The 13,916-nt window shown below is 37.9% G+C and overlaps 1 protein-coding gene across 1 annotated transcript in view; it reads right to left on the reverse strand.

The window, feature by feature from the left end:
- Positions 1-13,916, reverse strand: part of EHD4 (EH domain containing 4) — a 27,160-nt gene continuing 13,244 nt past the window's right edge. The window contains exons 4-6 of the mRNA XM_005030436.6: positions 10,020-10,432; positions 7,029-7,193; positions 1-4,481 (exon numbers count right to left, since the gene is read on the reverse strand). Of these exons, the coding sequence (XP_005030493.1) occupies positions 3,945-4,481; positions 7,029-7,193; positions 10,020-10,432 (1,115 nt within the window). The 3' untranslated portion in view covers positions 1-3,944. The remainder of the gene's footprint in view (positions 4,482-7,028; positions 7,194-10,019; positions 10,433-13,916) is intronic.

Here is a 13,916-nt window from a genome sequence, read left to right on the forward strand (position 1 = left end):
TCAGGTAGTTCAATATTAGTTTATTAAATCAGCAGTTTTTATCACCACTTTCTAAAAATGATTACAAAGCATATTAAAATATATTACAGTATCTGCAAGGAATTTATTGTGTAATAAAAAGTGCAACAATAATGAACTTACAGCTTTGTTTGCCTAACTGGACAAAGTGAAGCGCTCTGCACAGATCAAACTCCCTCAAAGATAAATTGAGTGCCTTTAAAGGGAAAACACAGTATTCAACAAAAGTATTAGAAAAGGTGAGTATGTGAAGTACAAAAAAATTCATGTTCATTCTCTCCATGCTAAGTTACACATTCCCAAGAAAACATACAATTCAAATTCTCTGCTTGAATTCCAACAATACAAAGAGCCATCAAACTGAGTGCATATGGTGAAGGGAAGAAAGTGGGAAGAAAAATAGTGTGCCCTTCAAGTACTGGAGATAAATAATGTTGAAAAATCAGGGACTGGATACCACTGCTTTTATACCAAATTCCATGGAAGTTTACACCATTCTTAACAAAGGAGAAGGACCTCACCCTGACCTAAAGATCTCTGTAAACTCTCTATTTTCAACCTGTCACAGTTTTGAAAGGATCTTGCTGTCCTGTAGTGTGGTTTTGAACAGTTGTCTCACATTTTTTCTTCCAAACAAAAATCTAATGGATTTCTGTGGGAACAAAATTTCACTTGGGAATTAAAACTGTTGCAGAACAGCTAGAGAAGACGTAAAAGCAGCAGTGTCTACTTTGGTTTACAGCAGCAGACTACACCAATGAGCACTAATTTCACAGAATGTATTCTTGACAGTTTTGAATGATCCTTCAGCAAATGTAATCAAAATCCTTGGCATAAAACTGCCAACTAATCCAAGATCTTGTTCTTTGTTGAGCAGAGATTAATAACAACATCAAACGAACAAAAAAGATTACTTCACACTGCTGTTCCCAGTAACTACCCACAGCACAATTTCATGAGAAGGTAATCCTGCTCCCTTCTCTCCTCATGCTCCCTACATGTTGTCTCAATAACTCAGCAGAGCATTATCCAGATTGCTTCCCCTGAGCAACAGCACTCTACTAGATTAGTTTAGCTGCACATGAAACTGCAGTTTAAAGTCCATATGAAATGTACTTGAATTTCTATCAGCTAATTATGACCTCTTAACATTCCAGTGCACTGCACCACATATCTAGATATGCATTCATTGCATGCTGGTCCTGAAATGCTTCTATTCCTCCACATCAACAGTGAATCCACCTCTACTCTTATACATGCTTTGTGCATTCCCTTTCCCCTTCTTTAAGTCTTGCAGGAAAAGAGCAAAACATTTCAACTATATCTAAAGAAAATATTTAACTTATCAAAATAATGCATTTCAATTTGTCCCCTCTAAGTCCAAGTTAGCACAGTCTTATGGAGTCTGAAAAAAAGGCTGTATTCTCCATTTTACTACCGGTAAAACTAGAAAAAATATAAATCACTGAGAAACTATCCTGCTCCTCTCCTCTACAGGAGGATATTTCTACTGGCATGGGACATATGGCTCCAAAACATTTGGAGCATCGCTCCTGGAAGCTACACATGGTGGGAATTCAAACACAGGCCCACTCTGGAACCTTGTTCAGCAGAAGAGCAAGGTAAATACAACAAAGTTGGAAGATCAGCAGCTTCCAAGATCCTCTCAGCTTTGCCCACTCTACATTAGGCACAACACACAAGTTTTCTTTCTTCTGGTGGCTTTCTTTGCAAAGCTATTCTGGTTTGTGATTAGTGTACAAAGTTGTCACCGACTACAGAAACTACCCACAAATAAACAGCCTTATTTATTTTTTTTTAACACCTCTTGCGAAGTCTATATAATACTTTTTGTTCAACTAAAAATAAATTACTTAGAGAATTGGTTACTCTGCAGACATGCAGTCACACAGGTAGACTCCTGGTCAAGTTTCACAGCTCTACAGAAGTGCACAGAGATGCACTAAGGCTAATTTGGCCCCTATCATAGGTCTAACAGAAATAAAGTTGGTACACTTAAATTATAAGAGAAAAAACTAAGAGTAAGACAAAGCAAGCAAGTCCTCAAGACTGATTAACTATGTTAGGATATCCTTGACACAGGTCCGGAAGCCTGGCAAGGTGAAGGTGTTCTTATGTCACTACTTAAAATAGCTTCATTGTTTTCACATGGAAGAGTCCTAGCAAAGTTCATGGTAATTTCACATCAGAATAGAAAAGATGCAGAAAGATAAGAGGTCCAGAAAGATTTGAAGTATGAAAACCAACTGACAACCTAAAAAACACACAATTTGAAGAAAAAGTTGAGGCTCTTCTTAGATCACCTACAAATCTGAACACGTAAATGTGACTGAAGTCTTAACTCAGAGACAACACTCAAATTACTTCCCTCCCTACCCCCACTGCAAAGATGCTAAAACATTTTTTGGCTTGCTCTGTCTCAGAAGGCACTACTGCTAACACTTATTGAGTCTCAAAGAAAAAGTGCCTGAAGTTACAGTACCTTTGATATGTAGGGCATTTCATAGTACAAATGGAGTACAAGTCAATTCTTGCTCATATACACAGACCTACACTGACTGACTGCCAAGTTTGATTTCAGAAAAGAAGTGGCCCTCCCCAAAAGACAGGTTCACAGGACCAAAAAGATACCTTCTTTTAAGGTAAAATTACCTTCTTTTAAGGTACTTGTAAAGTCAGTTGGAAACAGCAGTAAGCCATAATATTTGAAGGTACCAGTCTATGACTTATTTCAGTCATATGTAAAGATTTCTGTTGGTGACCCCAACTTTCAAATCTGCCACCATATCAATCAAATCTCTCTTCAGTGGTTGTCAGCTACCTGTTGGCAAAACAAAGAGCTAAAAACCCTTTCTTTAAAATGAAAAGTATAAGATAACATAGATACCTGTATAATTAACTGTAAATAAAAATTAAATACCCATGAAAATTTCTCAAGACAATTCAACATGCTTTGAAGATGCTGAATTTGAACAATGCACCTTTTCTGAATATTATATGAGGCTTTATTTCAATGGAAACTTTTTTTTTTCATTAAGCTTATGAAAACATTCTGCTTCGACTTTGAAAAATTCAGGAATTTGCAGCACAGCTAAACTGAAACCTCAAAAGAAACACTAAATCCGAGGAACAAAGGAGATTCATTTCTTTTAAAGATAATACTGAGTATACAGTGCTGTACAAAACTGCAGCAGCAGCTCTTCAGATAAGACAGTGATGACAGACTGAAAGAATCATTTTAATATTTTGTACTTTCTAGCTATAAGCACCAGAGTTTTAAAATAAGTCTGCTCATAAACAAGTCTGCTCATATTCTGAGCACTTAATATGCTTGCCACAACTTTAGTCTTTCTCTACTCCCAAATTAAATAAGAACAACAAAAATATAGAAAAAAAATAAATTTATTTTTTATATCTGCTTTTTCTTAACCTATAGAAATGTTGACATTCACTTGATGCCTAAAGTATGCTTTCAGTGTAGAAAATGTTCCTCTCATAGGCGGTGAATATAACATTTAGAGCTTCCTTGCACTAAATAAAATAAATAGTTTGGAGTAACCCGTGGTTGCTAAGTGCTTAGGTTTGGTGAAGATCAGTGATTTCATACATTTTTTTTTTCTGCTTTATGGCTGTAGAGGCAGCAAGATATGGAAGCAACACTACAGAAACATTTTCACCTTACCATCCACGCATTATGATAGATTTATACAAGGCACTTGTGATAAGCATGTCTCAGTGAAGGTCAGCAGGGACTACTACACAAAATGTTTCCCTGCTACTATGCTTCTAATTTCAGTAACTTGCGTGAAATGGGCTGTGAGGTTTAAAGATTTAAGCCTAAACTCAAATTTTGGTAGTTTCAACACATTCATTGAAAGACATCCAAAATCCTCTTCTAACATTTTTCACTCCGCTGTCTGCAAAGGTTTCCTGTGAGATGGTGGCACCAGGTGGGAAGGCAGTGTGCCAGGCAGTTCATATCCATCCAGTTTTATCTTGATGAGATGTTTTGCTAATGCAAATTCCTCATCATCCAACATCCCATCACCATCACAATCTGCGAGTTTCCAGATCTTCCCCAAGACACTGTTGGGTAGTTTGGAAGTTACCATCTCTTTCTTTGCATTGATCCCAGATATTTTGCCATTGATTGGTGACAAAGTGTAGAAAATCTCATCATAAGCAGGTTTATCTTTGGCAACAACCCATTCTTCTTCATCAGCTCCTTCCTTTGCACCTTCTCCATATCCCTGGCCGAAAGGTCCTGCCATGGTGCCATCAAATGCCCCACCGTGAACCAACTCTGTGGGCATATTGCTTTCTTCCTGGCTGATCAGGCTCATCAGGGAGGCAATCTTGTTGGCCAACATATTATCCACAGCTTCAATAAGCTTTGGTTTCAAAGAGTGAAATTTAGTGAAGTCACAAGTCTCCAACTGTTCCTGTCAAAGATATAAATATTTCAGTGACAGCTGTTAGAAAAACTTTCAATACACTGAAAAGGTTAGAATCACAGAATGGTTTGGGTTGGAAGGGACCTTAAAGATCATTTAATTTCAACTCCCCTGCCACGATCAGGGAAACCTACCACTAGATTAGTCTGGGGTTACATTGGTTAAGGAAGGGGCTTCAAATGAAAACAATCTTTTGAAATAGATCCCAAAATTGAAACTCAAAATTCTCTTGAAGGAGAAGCAAGGTGGATACTTACATATCACACCTAATACATTGATCAAATATACCAAGACAATTTTGCAACAGCGTTCCTCTATTCAATTGCATTTACAACAGTTTTCCAAATGAGAGTGCATAAGAACATGGCAGTTGATGTTACCTAACAACTTTCCATTTGATGATTTTCTTCCAAACATCAAAGAAAGTATGCAAATAGGGCCTTAGTCCTGCTAGCCCTTCTGCAAGTGTTTAATCTGTAAAATGAGATGAGACCTGCAAACTCCTGAATGTATTTGCTAACTTTAAACTTCTTGTTTGTAACTAGGTCATGAAGCAATGTCCTTTACCAATAATAATTAAAAAAAAACACTGAGCTGGGGTAACAGCAACATTTTTTATAGCAGTGCTGCCAGAAGTCATCAAGTCATTTACAGAGTTATTAACTTGTGCATACACTCCTACTAACCTCAGTGAGATTTTTAACTAGGTGATATGTGCTATTTCAACACAGGCCCAAGCATGTTTTATGTCAGAAAAATTAAAAATTAAATTTTGTTTAGGCAATTATTTATTGATTTCTACATGCAAAAGGCTAGCCAGGAAAGAAGAGTTACAGTAGAAACAGACAAAACAAAAACAAAAAGAAAACAGTGTTAAACTGCTTTGACAAGTCCCATCTATTTCAGGGAGCTGCTCCCCTACATAACAGAACTGTAACGATACAAACCAAGAAATGTGAACTAAAAATTGCTTCACTCACGCACAAAGAACTTTGCATTTCTTAAAGGAAATATTGCCAACGAACAACAATCACTCCATTCAGGTGAAGTTTATGCACCATCACCTGATTTACAGCAACTGATCAGCCTAAGTTTATGATATACAATAACGTGGAAAGTAAAGGTCAAGTTTGCTATCTGTTTTTTCCTCAGTACAGAAGTGAATGATCTCTCTTGTATATATTTGCTGCCATCTGCTGCTGAGGCTTAGTGATATACATTATTAGTTTGAAAGTTCTGCGCAAATTTTGTTTCAATACCCAAACTGACAAGTCACTCATTCTCTCTTTTCCTATCACAAGCAAAAGAGGCAAAGTAAAGAAAGAAAAATTGCACTTTTTCCATGCAAATCCCTTTCTAAAACCTAACTTCATGAAATCCTTCCTCAACAATCCTGCTTGTGAAAATCTAGATATAACAGATCTTATACTAAATCTACAAAATACTGTCTCATGCAGACAATTGATCCCTAAATTAAATATTTTAATCTGTAACATAAACATGTGCATCCCTATAGATAGGTTAGGTTAATGAAAACAGCTAGTCATCACTCTTTATGATTAGCAGTGTGAATATGCCACATAAATTGTCAGAATAATGTACAAATATCAATCTGAAAAAACATTCTCCATCACATGCTTGATTAGTCAAGGTCAAACCAAACTGCATGTTCCTGATCTCTCAAGTACATCAACTTGGAAGACTGAATATCTTCTAATTCAAATATCATTCAAGAAGCCTACGATCTGAGATCGAAAGATTGCAAATTGAGGCTTGAGGAATAAATTGAAAAGCATGGCTAACACAGCATGGCTGTCGTTCCCTAAAGCAAGTGACAAAAAGCAGGTAGTAAGATTTTCAGAGTTCAAAAAAGAAACAAGAGGTAAGAGATACTAAAAACTTAAGAATAAAAGTATAAATTGAGAACTAATTTTTCTTCACAGAATACATCTCTAAAGGACAGGGAAAAAAAAAGAAAATTGGGGTTTTCAGAAGCGAGAACTTAAAGCTGGACTTTTCAGTTAATCTATTGCCTTTGTTACTCAATGGCAAACAGCATCACTAAGAACAAGAAAAGAGAAGGGTAAATATGACTGATGTGTGACTATGGGCATCTTCACCTACCCAAATATCTGACAGAATTACAGAAGTGATATAAATACCCACATTTAGGACGCAGATCAAGAAACAGCTTAGCCCATACGAGCCCTCTAACATTTTATTTGCACCATCTTCTAAAACATTTAGTACTATCTGCTAATAGGAATCAAATATTGAGTAAAAGAACAGAAGGTCGGATTCCTTATGGCAATTTCTGCAGTCTTCTGGGGATGGACACACACGTTAAGGAAATTACCAACCATCTTCACTGCTTCCAAGTCATGCTAACACCAGTGGCTGTCACTTCTGCTCTTTTGCCATTTGTCCAAAGACTCCAAACTAGAATGCTGAGTCTCTCTGTTCTGTCTTTTCTAATTTGTCAATCATGTCAGAAAATTAGTATTATTTCAGTGGAACTGTAATCTATTGTTTTACCTGCATTTTTTTGACTTCAGGGAAGTCCCCTGCTGAGATATGATATTCTCTTTGCAGCTGGCCATAGATCTCAGGTAACCTGCTGATCAGTTCCTTCTTCTTGTTCTCTTTTCCAAAAACAGAGGGCATTTCTTTTTTCAGGTAGCTGATGATATAAGCATGTACCTAAGAAGAAGCAAAGCTTAAATCAATACTACTGCTCATATAAGCTTAACAACATTAGTGTTCTTCACCCACGTCATAAAAAGAAGCAGAATGGATAAACTCATCTCAAAAAGTAAGTCATTTGAAGGACAACATATTACCAACAATTGTTTGTGGAACCTCATATTAACAGAAAGAGGTGTCAACCAACTTTTGCTGCTTTCAGTAATCCTTTGAGAAGCTGAGAGAAAGCAACTGCATTAAAAAAAAAAATGCACTTGGGAAGAAAAAAAGCACAGTTTAAGAAGGAGCATTGTACACTACTGTATTGGTACTAACAGTGAGAGCAAAAGCAAGGTCCTAAAATGCTGTCCTTTCACTTACATATCTGGATCACGCAGAAAAAATCAGCTGTACTAGTCTCTCTGTCTCAGTGGTGGAGAGTTTCGACTCTACTTGTCTTGCCAGTTATTGAGGGAAACAATGGGATAATGGCTTGAGTAATCCCAGCATGTTAAGTGGCAGGGCTATCTAACTGAAGTGACAAGGCATTCCTACCTTTTTACTCCTAGAGAAGTGAGCAAATAGTCGATATTTATGTAGCCACAAAAGGATGATACAGCAGTTAGTATGCTATAGTAACAGCAATGCCTTGGCTGCTCTGCAAAGCCTTGGGAGAAAAGCAGAGCCATTCCAGAGTATTAGGGAAGGCATTCATTTAGGATGACAAGCCCTAAAACACATCAATACTTGCAGTCCTCTTTGATATTTTCATTTGCTGTGATCAAGATAAACCAACACTGCCATCAAAGTATCCACCCTGCCCATGTACTCTCCTTCCACCCTTACCCTCAAACCATTCATCTCTTCCCTTGCCACCCTCCCACTGCCTTTCACCAACAAAAGGGATCTGTGTGGCCACACAGCAAGTGAGCTGGTCCAGGACAGAAACTGTGGGCTGCATTTGCTCTCACTGGGGTGAATTAATTTATTCCATTCATTGTGTAGGCACAGATACTTATGCTGCACAAGGGAGGGAAGCGCTAGGTCAGGCTTCTTTTAGAAGCAATGCACATATATCCATTACAACTTGAAGTAATTAACATGCCTTCTTCAGCTCTGACCCAGGAAGGACCACCGAAGTCAAATGACCTCTGTAACAGGATGAGTCTTTTAAAGAACTCAAACCTTTCTTTATTTAAAAAACAAACAAAAAGATGCAGCTGTTTCCCAGACACAGTTTTCACATGAAAAATATAAAATTAAGAATGTCTATCATTATCGTACCATAGAATATAAAAAAGGTGAAATTTTGAGCAATGGGTGAAGAGATTACCACAAAAGAGAAGCAGTAGAAAAACATGATTATGCAGATATGGTGATGTGTACAATAATTAACTACCACCAAAACACCACAGAACATGCCTTATTTTGTTCTGGAAAAACCTTACACATAACCTATGCAAGGAAAGTATGGTCACATTCCTTTACTTACTCATTTAGAAGCTTACTGGGTTAAAAAAAAAAAAAAAAAAAAAAGAAGATACATTCACTATTCACTAGAAATGGTGTAAACAATATTTCTTTGAATGTCTTAAGATCCAAACTTTCACACTTGACTTAACAGAACAGTAGCTAAGCAAAAATGGACCATCCACATTCAACACCACTTCCTCCTATCTAAAGAGGATGCATGCATTTTAATTACAGATATACTCAAATTTCTACAGAGCACATAAAAACAGACAGCATAAAGAAGCATAGTTTCTGCATAAATCCATGAAATTTTCTGATAGATGTGAACGTCCTCCAGAATGACAGAAATTATGAAACGGGGATATTTCTAATAGAGTTTATAAATAATCTTAAGTGATTTTATAGTCTTATGTTTAAAATAATTCTTCTAGCAAAACCAGAAAAGTACGTTTATAGTTCACAAACACTGACAGTTTCACATGTGTAAGGCCTGCAAATGAGCACATATGTTTCTTAAAGATAAGAATAATTCTCATCAGAATGGGATAGTGACTCACAGTACTAAAAAAAAAAAAAACACAAACACAAACACGCAACAACAAAAATACCCAAATTTGACGGCAAGTTAACAGTTTGCTTTTGTTTTGGGTTGCTGCATATGTTTTAGAAGGGATTCAGAGCAGAGAGGTATAGACATTGGACGAAAATACTACACAATGCTGTAATTTTGACTCAGAACTTAAAGTTCACTGCAGAAGACAGAAGTATGACACTGTAAGAATTACATTGCTGCTGTTCTGCAGATAAACAGTTTATTCCCCTTCCAGAGCTGACTGATAAGCAAGCCCCTTGAGTACTGTATTTTGTATTCACCTTTATCTGTTTTTATTTTATGTTACATAAAAACACCTAAAAACGATCGGATACCTTTCCATTTCCAAAATAATTGTAATGAAGGAAAATAAAAAGCTGACAAATGTACACAAAACAGATTGAGTTAATAGCAGTTTTTAATACCATAACACCAGGAACGTGACAAAAAAAAAAAAAAAAAGGTTTATCTTCAAAAAGCAGCATTAAGTTAATCTTACTGTGCAGCGTAAAAAATTGTACACCTCCCCTCTCAGCAAACAATAGTTCTAATGGCCTGAGAAGATCTGATGCCTTTCTCTAAGTAAGGGAGGCATCCCAATACAAGTCTTTATTTCCTCCCATTTTCTTTTACGACCTCTTCCATATAAATCTGACAATACAATCCATTTACTGAAAACCACACATTTTATGAGTGGAAAGATTGGGAAAGGTGAGAAAGGACACACTGAAAAAGACAGAAGAGATCACTCATTTGATTAACTTGGCATCTTTTCTTACCTTTGCGAGTCTCGCCCTCTTAATGAGATCGTTGAGCTTCCGCACTGCGGCCTTCTGCGGGAGACTCTGGATGTCCTGGAAAAGATCCTGGGCCTCTGCCTCAAAGAGTCTTCGATTCTCTGTGTTTCGGAGAGGATGGGACCAGAAGGAGCCAATGTAGACCCTCAGCACCTCTGGAGTGTTGATCACCTTTCCCAAGGACCACATGAGTGCACCGTAGACCCTCATCAGCTGCTGTGTGTCCACCTGGTCAGCCTTATTAAGCACCACTCGAATCTTGTCATCCTGGCCCCGGAATGACTTTATAGCCTCTGAAAACTCATCAGATATATCCAGCTTATGGGCATCAAAGAGGAGGATGATGCGGTCGACCCTCTCTGCAAACCACTGGAGGACTTGGCAGAAGTCATAGCCTGAGGAAAGAACACACTATTACTGTTCTCCTGTTGGGAGCAGTGAGTCTCAGAAGGTAGGGATGGGGGTGCAGAACAAGGGGATCATAGCATCTGCCGAGGGGAGAAGGGGAGACAGACCACCTGGAGAAGAGTATCTGTGGACAGGTCAATACAACTGTATCCTACATGCCCTTAAACAAGTCTCATTATTACCACCTTTTATTTTGATTACTGACCTTGATTTTCCTGAACCTTGCCACCCATTATCTACATTGTTATCTTTCATGTTGCTGCGAAATATCATCTCACACCCATGTTTGCCTCTTCCGAGGGTTCTGACTTCAGCATGGAGAGCAAGCTAAGAAGCTTTGTGGGGCTCTTACCAGAATCTCTCTTCTCACTGTTAACACTGGCCACTTTGGTAGCTCTGTGTGCCTGTAATAACAGGCTGCAAATGCAGCACCCCAGTCTAAATCAGCAACCAAAATTTTTTGGATTATAAAACCATTTCCAAACTCTTATCTCTTTGCATTGCAACACTTGCTGTTATTTCTGCCACAGCAAACTTGGGAATGCAATTTACCAGTAATGAGTCCGTGTTGCTGATGGCTTTGAGGATGTGACAGATTAGAGAACACAAGACCTTTCTGATCATCTGAAAGAGACTTTTTGATGTTCTGAGGAAAAGTCTTTTTGTAGCACCTGTCTGAATGCTTTTCTAAATGCAAAAGGTAACCTACTTCACACAGCAAACAGTATTCAGGAAATTCTTATTCAGAAGTGACACATTTAATCTGCAAAGTCACCACAAATAATGTGGCATTCGGCTTGGCATGCACATGACTCAACTTGTTTGAGTAAAGAATAGCAAGGTCTGACTGGGAGATGATATTCTGGCCCTATTTTTCCTCTCAGAAAGAGACACAAACTAAAAGAGGCAGCAGTCAAAATGCAAGGACTATTGTAAAGTAGCCCAAATAGAAACTACACTTCTGTCTCCATATTTAAGCACTGACAACAAAGAAAGCTCAGTTATCACCAGTGAACTCTCCAGGGCATTGTTGGTCAATTCTGAACCATGTAATACAAGCCTTTAGACCTGCACTCCCCGAGCAAACAAAACCACTTAAACTACTCATACATGAGTCAATTAGCTGCATACTCCATGTTTCTTGTCCAGACACAAGCAAAACTCCTCTTCCCCACTCCTCATTCTGCCCAGCATCTTTTACGCTGTTTCAATAAAAGGATAAGGGGACATTGTGAAGTTGCTTAGCTTTGCTTAAAACAATGCTGGCTCAGTCAAGTCATTATTCACTATACCTTCAAGTTGTTGGTCTTTAACCCAAAAGCAAATCAGCTTTTTCTGTTGGCCCTAGTGAGGCTCTATTAGAAAACAAGGAGAAAAATAGGGAAAATGGGGAATTCCAGATTTCTCATGAAGCATACTTCTACGTGCTTATCAACATAGGAAAAAAATCAGCCTTAAATATTTTGTTTATAAATGACAATTAGCATATGAAATGAAATCTGGAATTTCTAGTTAACAGTACGAAAATGTCCCCAGTTACCTGTCTTCCCACCAACTGCCACTAAAATCCAGCACAGTCACATCAAACAGAAAGGTGAAGGCAATGGTAATAAGGTATTATTAGGACTCAAAAGGATGCAGGTCAGACTCATTAACTGGCTAAACACCACCACCACTACCAACAACAAAACCACCACCTTTCCCATTAAAACAAATGTTTTGTAAGAAGTGCAAAACCCCTGTCCTATCCAGATTTTCTACATTCTTTTCTGCGACCAGGTCTAGAAGAGATGACCAAGAGATGAAAAGTAGGGGGCAAGGAGGAGAGCTGCACAAAACACAGCTGGAAGAGAGCTCTTCTCACTTAACATAATTTTATTAAAATCACTATGAATCACTATAATTTATCTCTGTAAGAATTTAGCAGTAAAGAAAGAGAGAAAAAAGTCTTATGCTACTTCTCTGTACAACACAGTAGCATCACTGCACATATCTGAACTATGCAACAACCTGTTCTGGACTTCATACATATAGAAGGAAATCTGCTTGAAATTAAATATGTAAAATTGTAAAATGAAACTAGTTAAATTTAAGTAAGTTTCCCACTAATGGTACAAAGTGGACTTAAAAGGCTGGCTAAATAAACAAATATATAATATTTTATATATATATATATATATATAAATTCCCACCATGCATTTGATGGATTTTGAACTACAAACAATTTGCATATTCAGTAAGAATATGTAAACAAACACATTTCCTTTAATATGAATGAAATAAAAATTAATGAAGCATTTGGTTTGGGAAGAAAAACCTGCTTGCTTAAAATTTGTAAGAAAAAGACAATTTAATAACTAAGATCTGATAATCTATTAATTTTAATAAAAACTTGCAATTACAAGTGAATCCATTTTCATAGATTCAGCAGTTAGAGTATTGAGTGTATCTGAACTACAGGGCAGCAATATACACTTCAATATTTCAGCCAAGGGTTTCCACATGGTTGACTTCATGATTTTTCTGTCCTGTTCCAGAGAGTGCAACACAGCATCTATTCCATCAGTCAAAGCAATGCTCTTTAATGGAAGCATAGAAGAGCACTGGGTTACAATGCACATGCATGGAGCTGGATTTTCAAAATTGAGCAGTACTAGTTCAACACAGATGAGTATGGAAAACATGACCAAAAAAAATAAATCGGTGTTGATGCTTCTCAGCCTTTTGCTGCCCTACTGTTGCTATTTCTTCAAGGGTTTGTCTCCACAGCTACTGTCAGCTACTATCTGTCTCAGGAGTTATGAAGCCTATTTACAAATACATATTAGAAAGTCACAAGTCACCCTCATACTCAGCTAAAAGACGAAGAGCAGCAATCCACCAGCAGCACTGAAGAACTCTGTGAGCTCATCCTGAGCTGCAAGGAAGGAGGCAGCAATTGCCTCCAGCACAGGCACAAAGGTTGGGCATCAGTAAAGGGCTCAACAGGGAGCCAGACGAGAGCAAAAGAAAACAACGATATGAAAAAGCTGATGAGAGACTGTGCAAGGTTACCAGCTCTACAACCACTGATGAGAACAATGATTATGAACTCTCATGTGTTACTGGCCCAGGGCAAAGTACCAGTCCAGCACATGACAGCCACCAGCTCTACTCAAAGATAAAACTATGCAATCATCTTTACAAGCACGGGTCTATTTTCTGTGTCAGTCAATAATAAAGATTTAGACAAATGATAGACTTTCCCTTTGGGGCCTAAGGTAAATGATTTCCAACTTGCCCTAATACCATCTCCCAGATCTGCAATTCAGAAAATAATCAGGGAGACTTGATGGGTTCCACCCATCCTCTGCAAAGAGGGACAGGCAGACTGTCCACTTCTTCCACCCCTGGGGCTGGTGTTACTGCAGCAGTGAGCTACCTCTTGGATGAGTGCTGCAACAAGGAGCTGCCAAGTCCAGAGAACAATTA

Source organism: Anas platyrhynchos, chromosome 5, assembly GCF_047663525.1.
Source record: "Anas platyrhynchos isolate ZD024472 breed Pekin duck chromosome 5, IASCAAS_PekinDuck_T2T, whole genome shotgun sequence".
NCBI classification, from domain to species: Eukaryota; Metazoa; Chordata; class Aves; order Anseriformes; family Anatidae; genus Anas; species Anas platyrhynchos.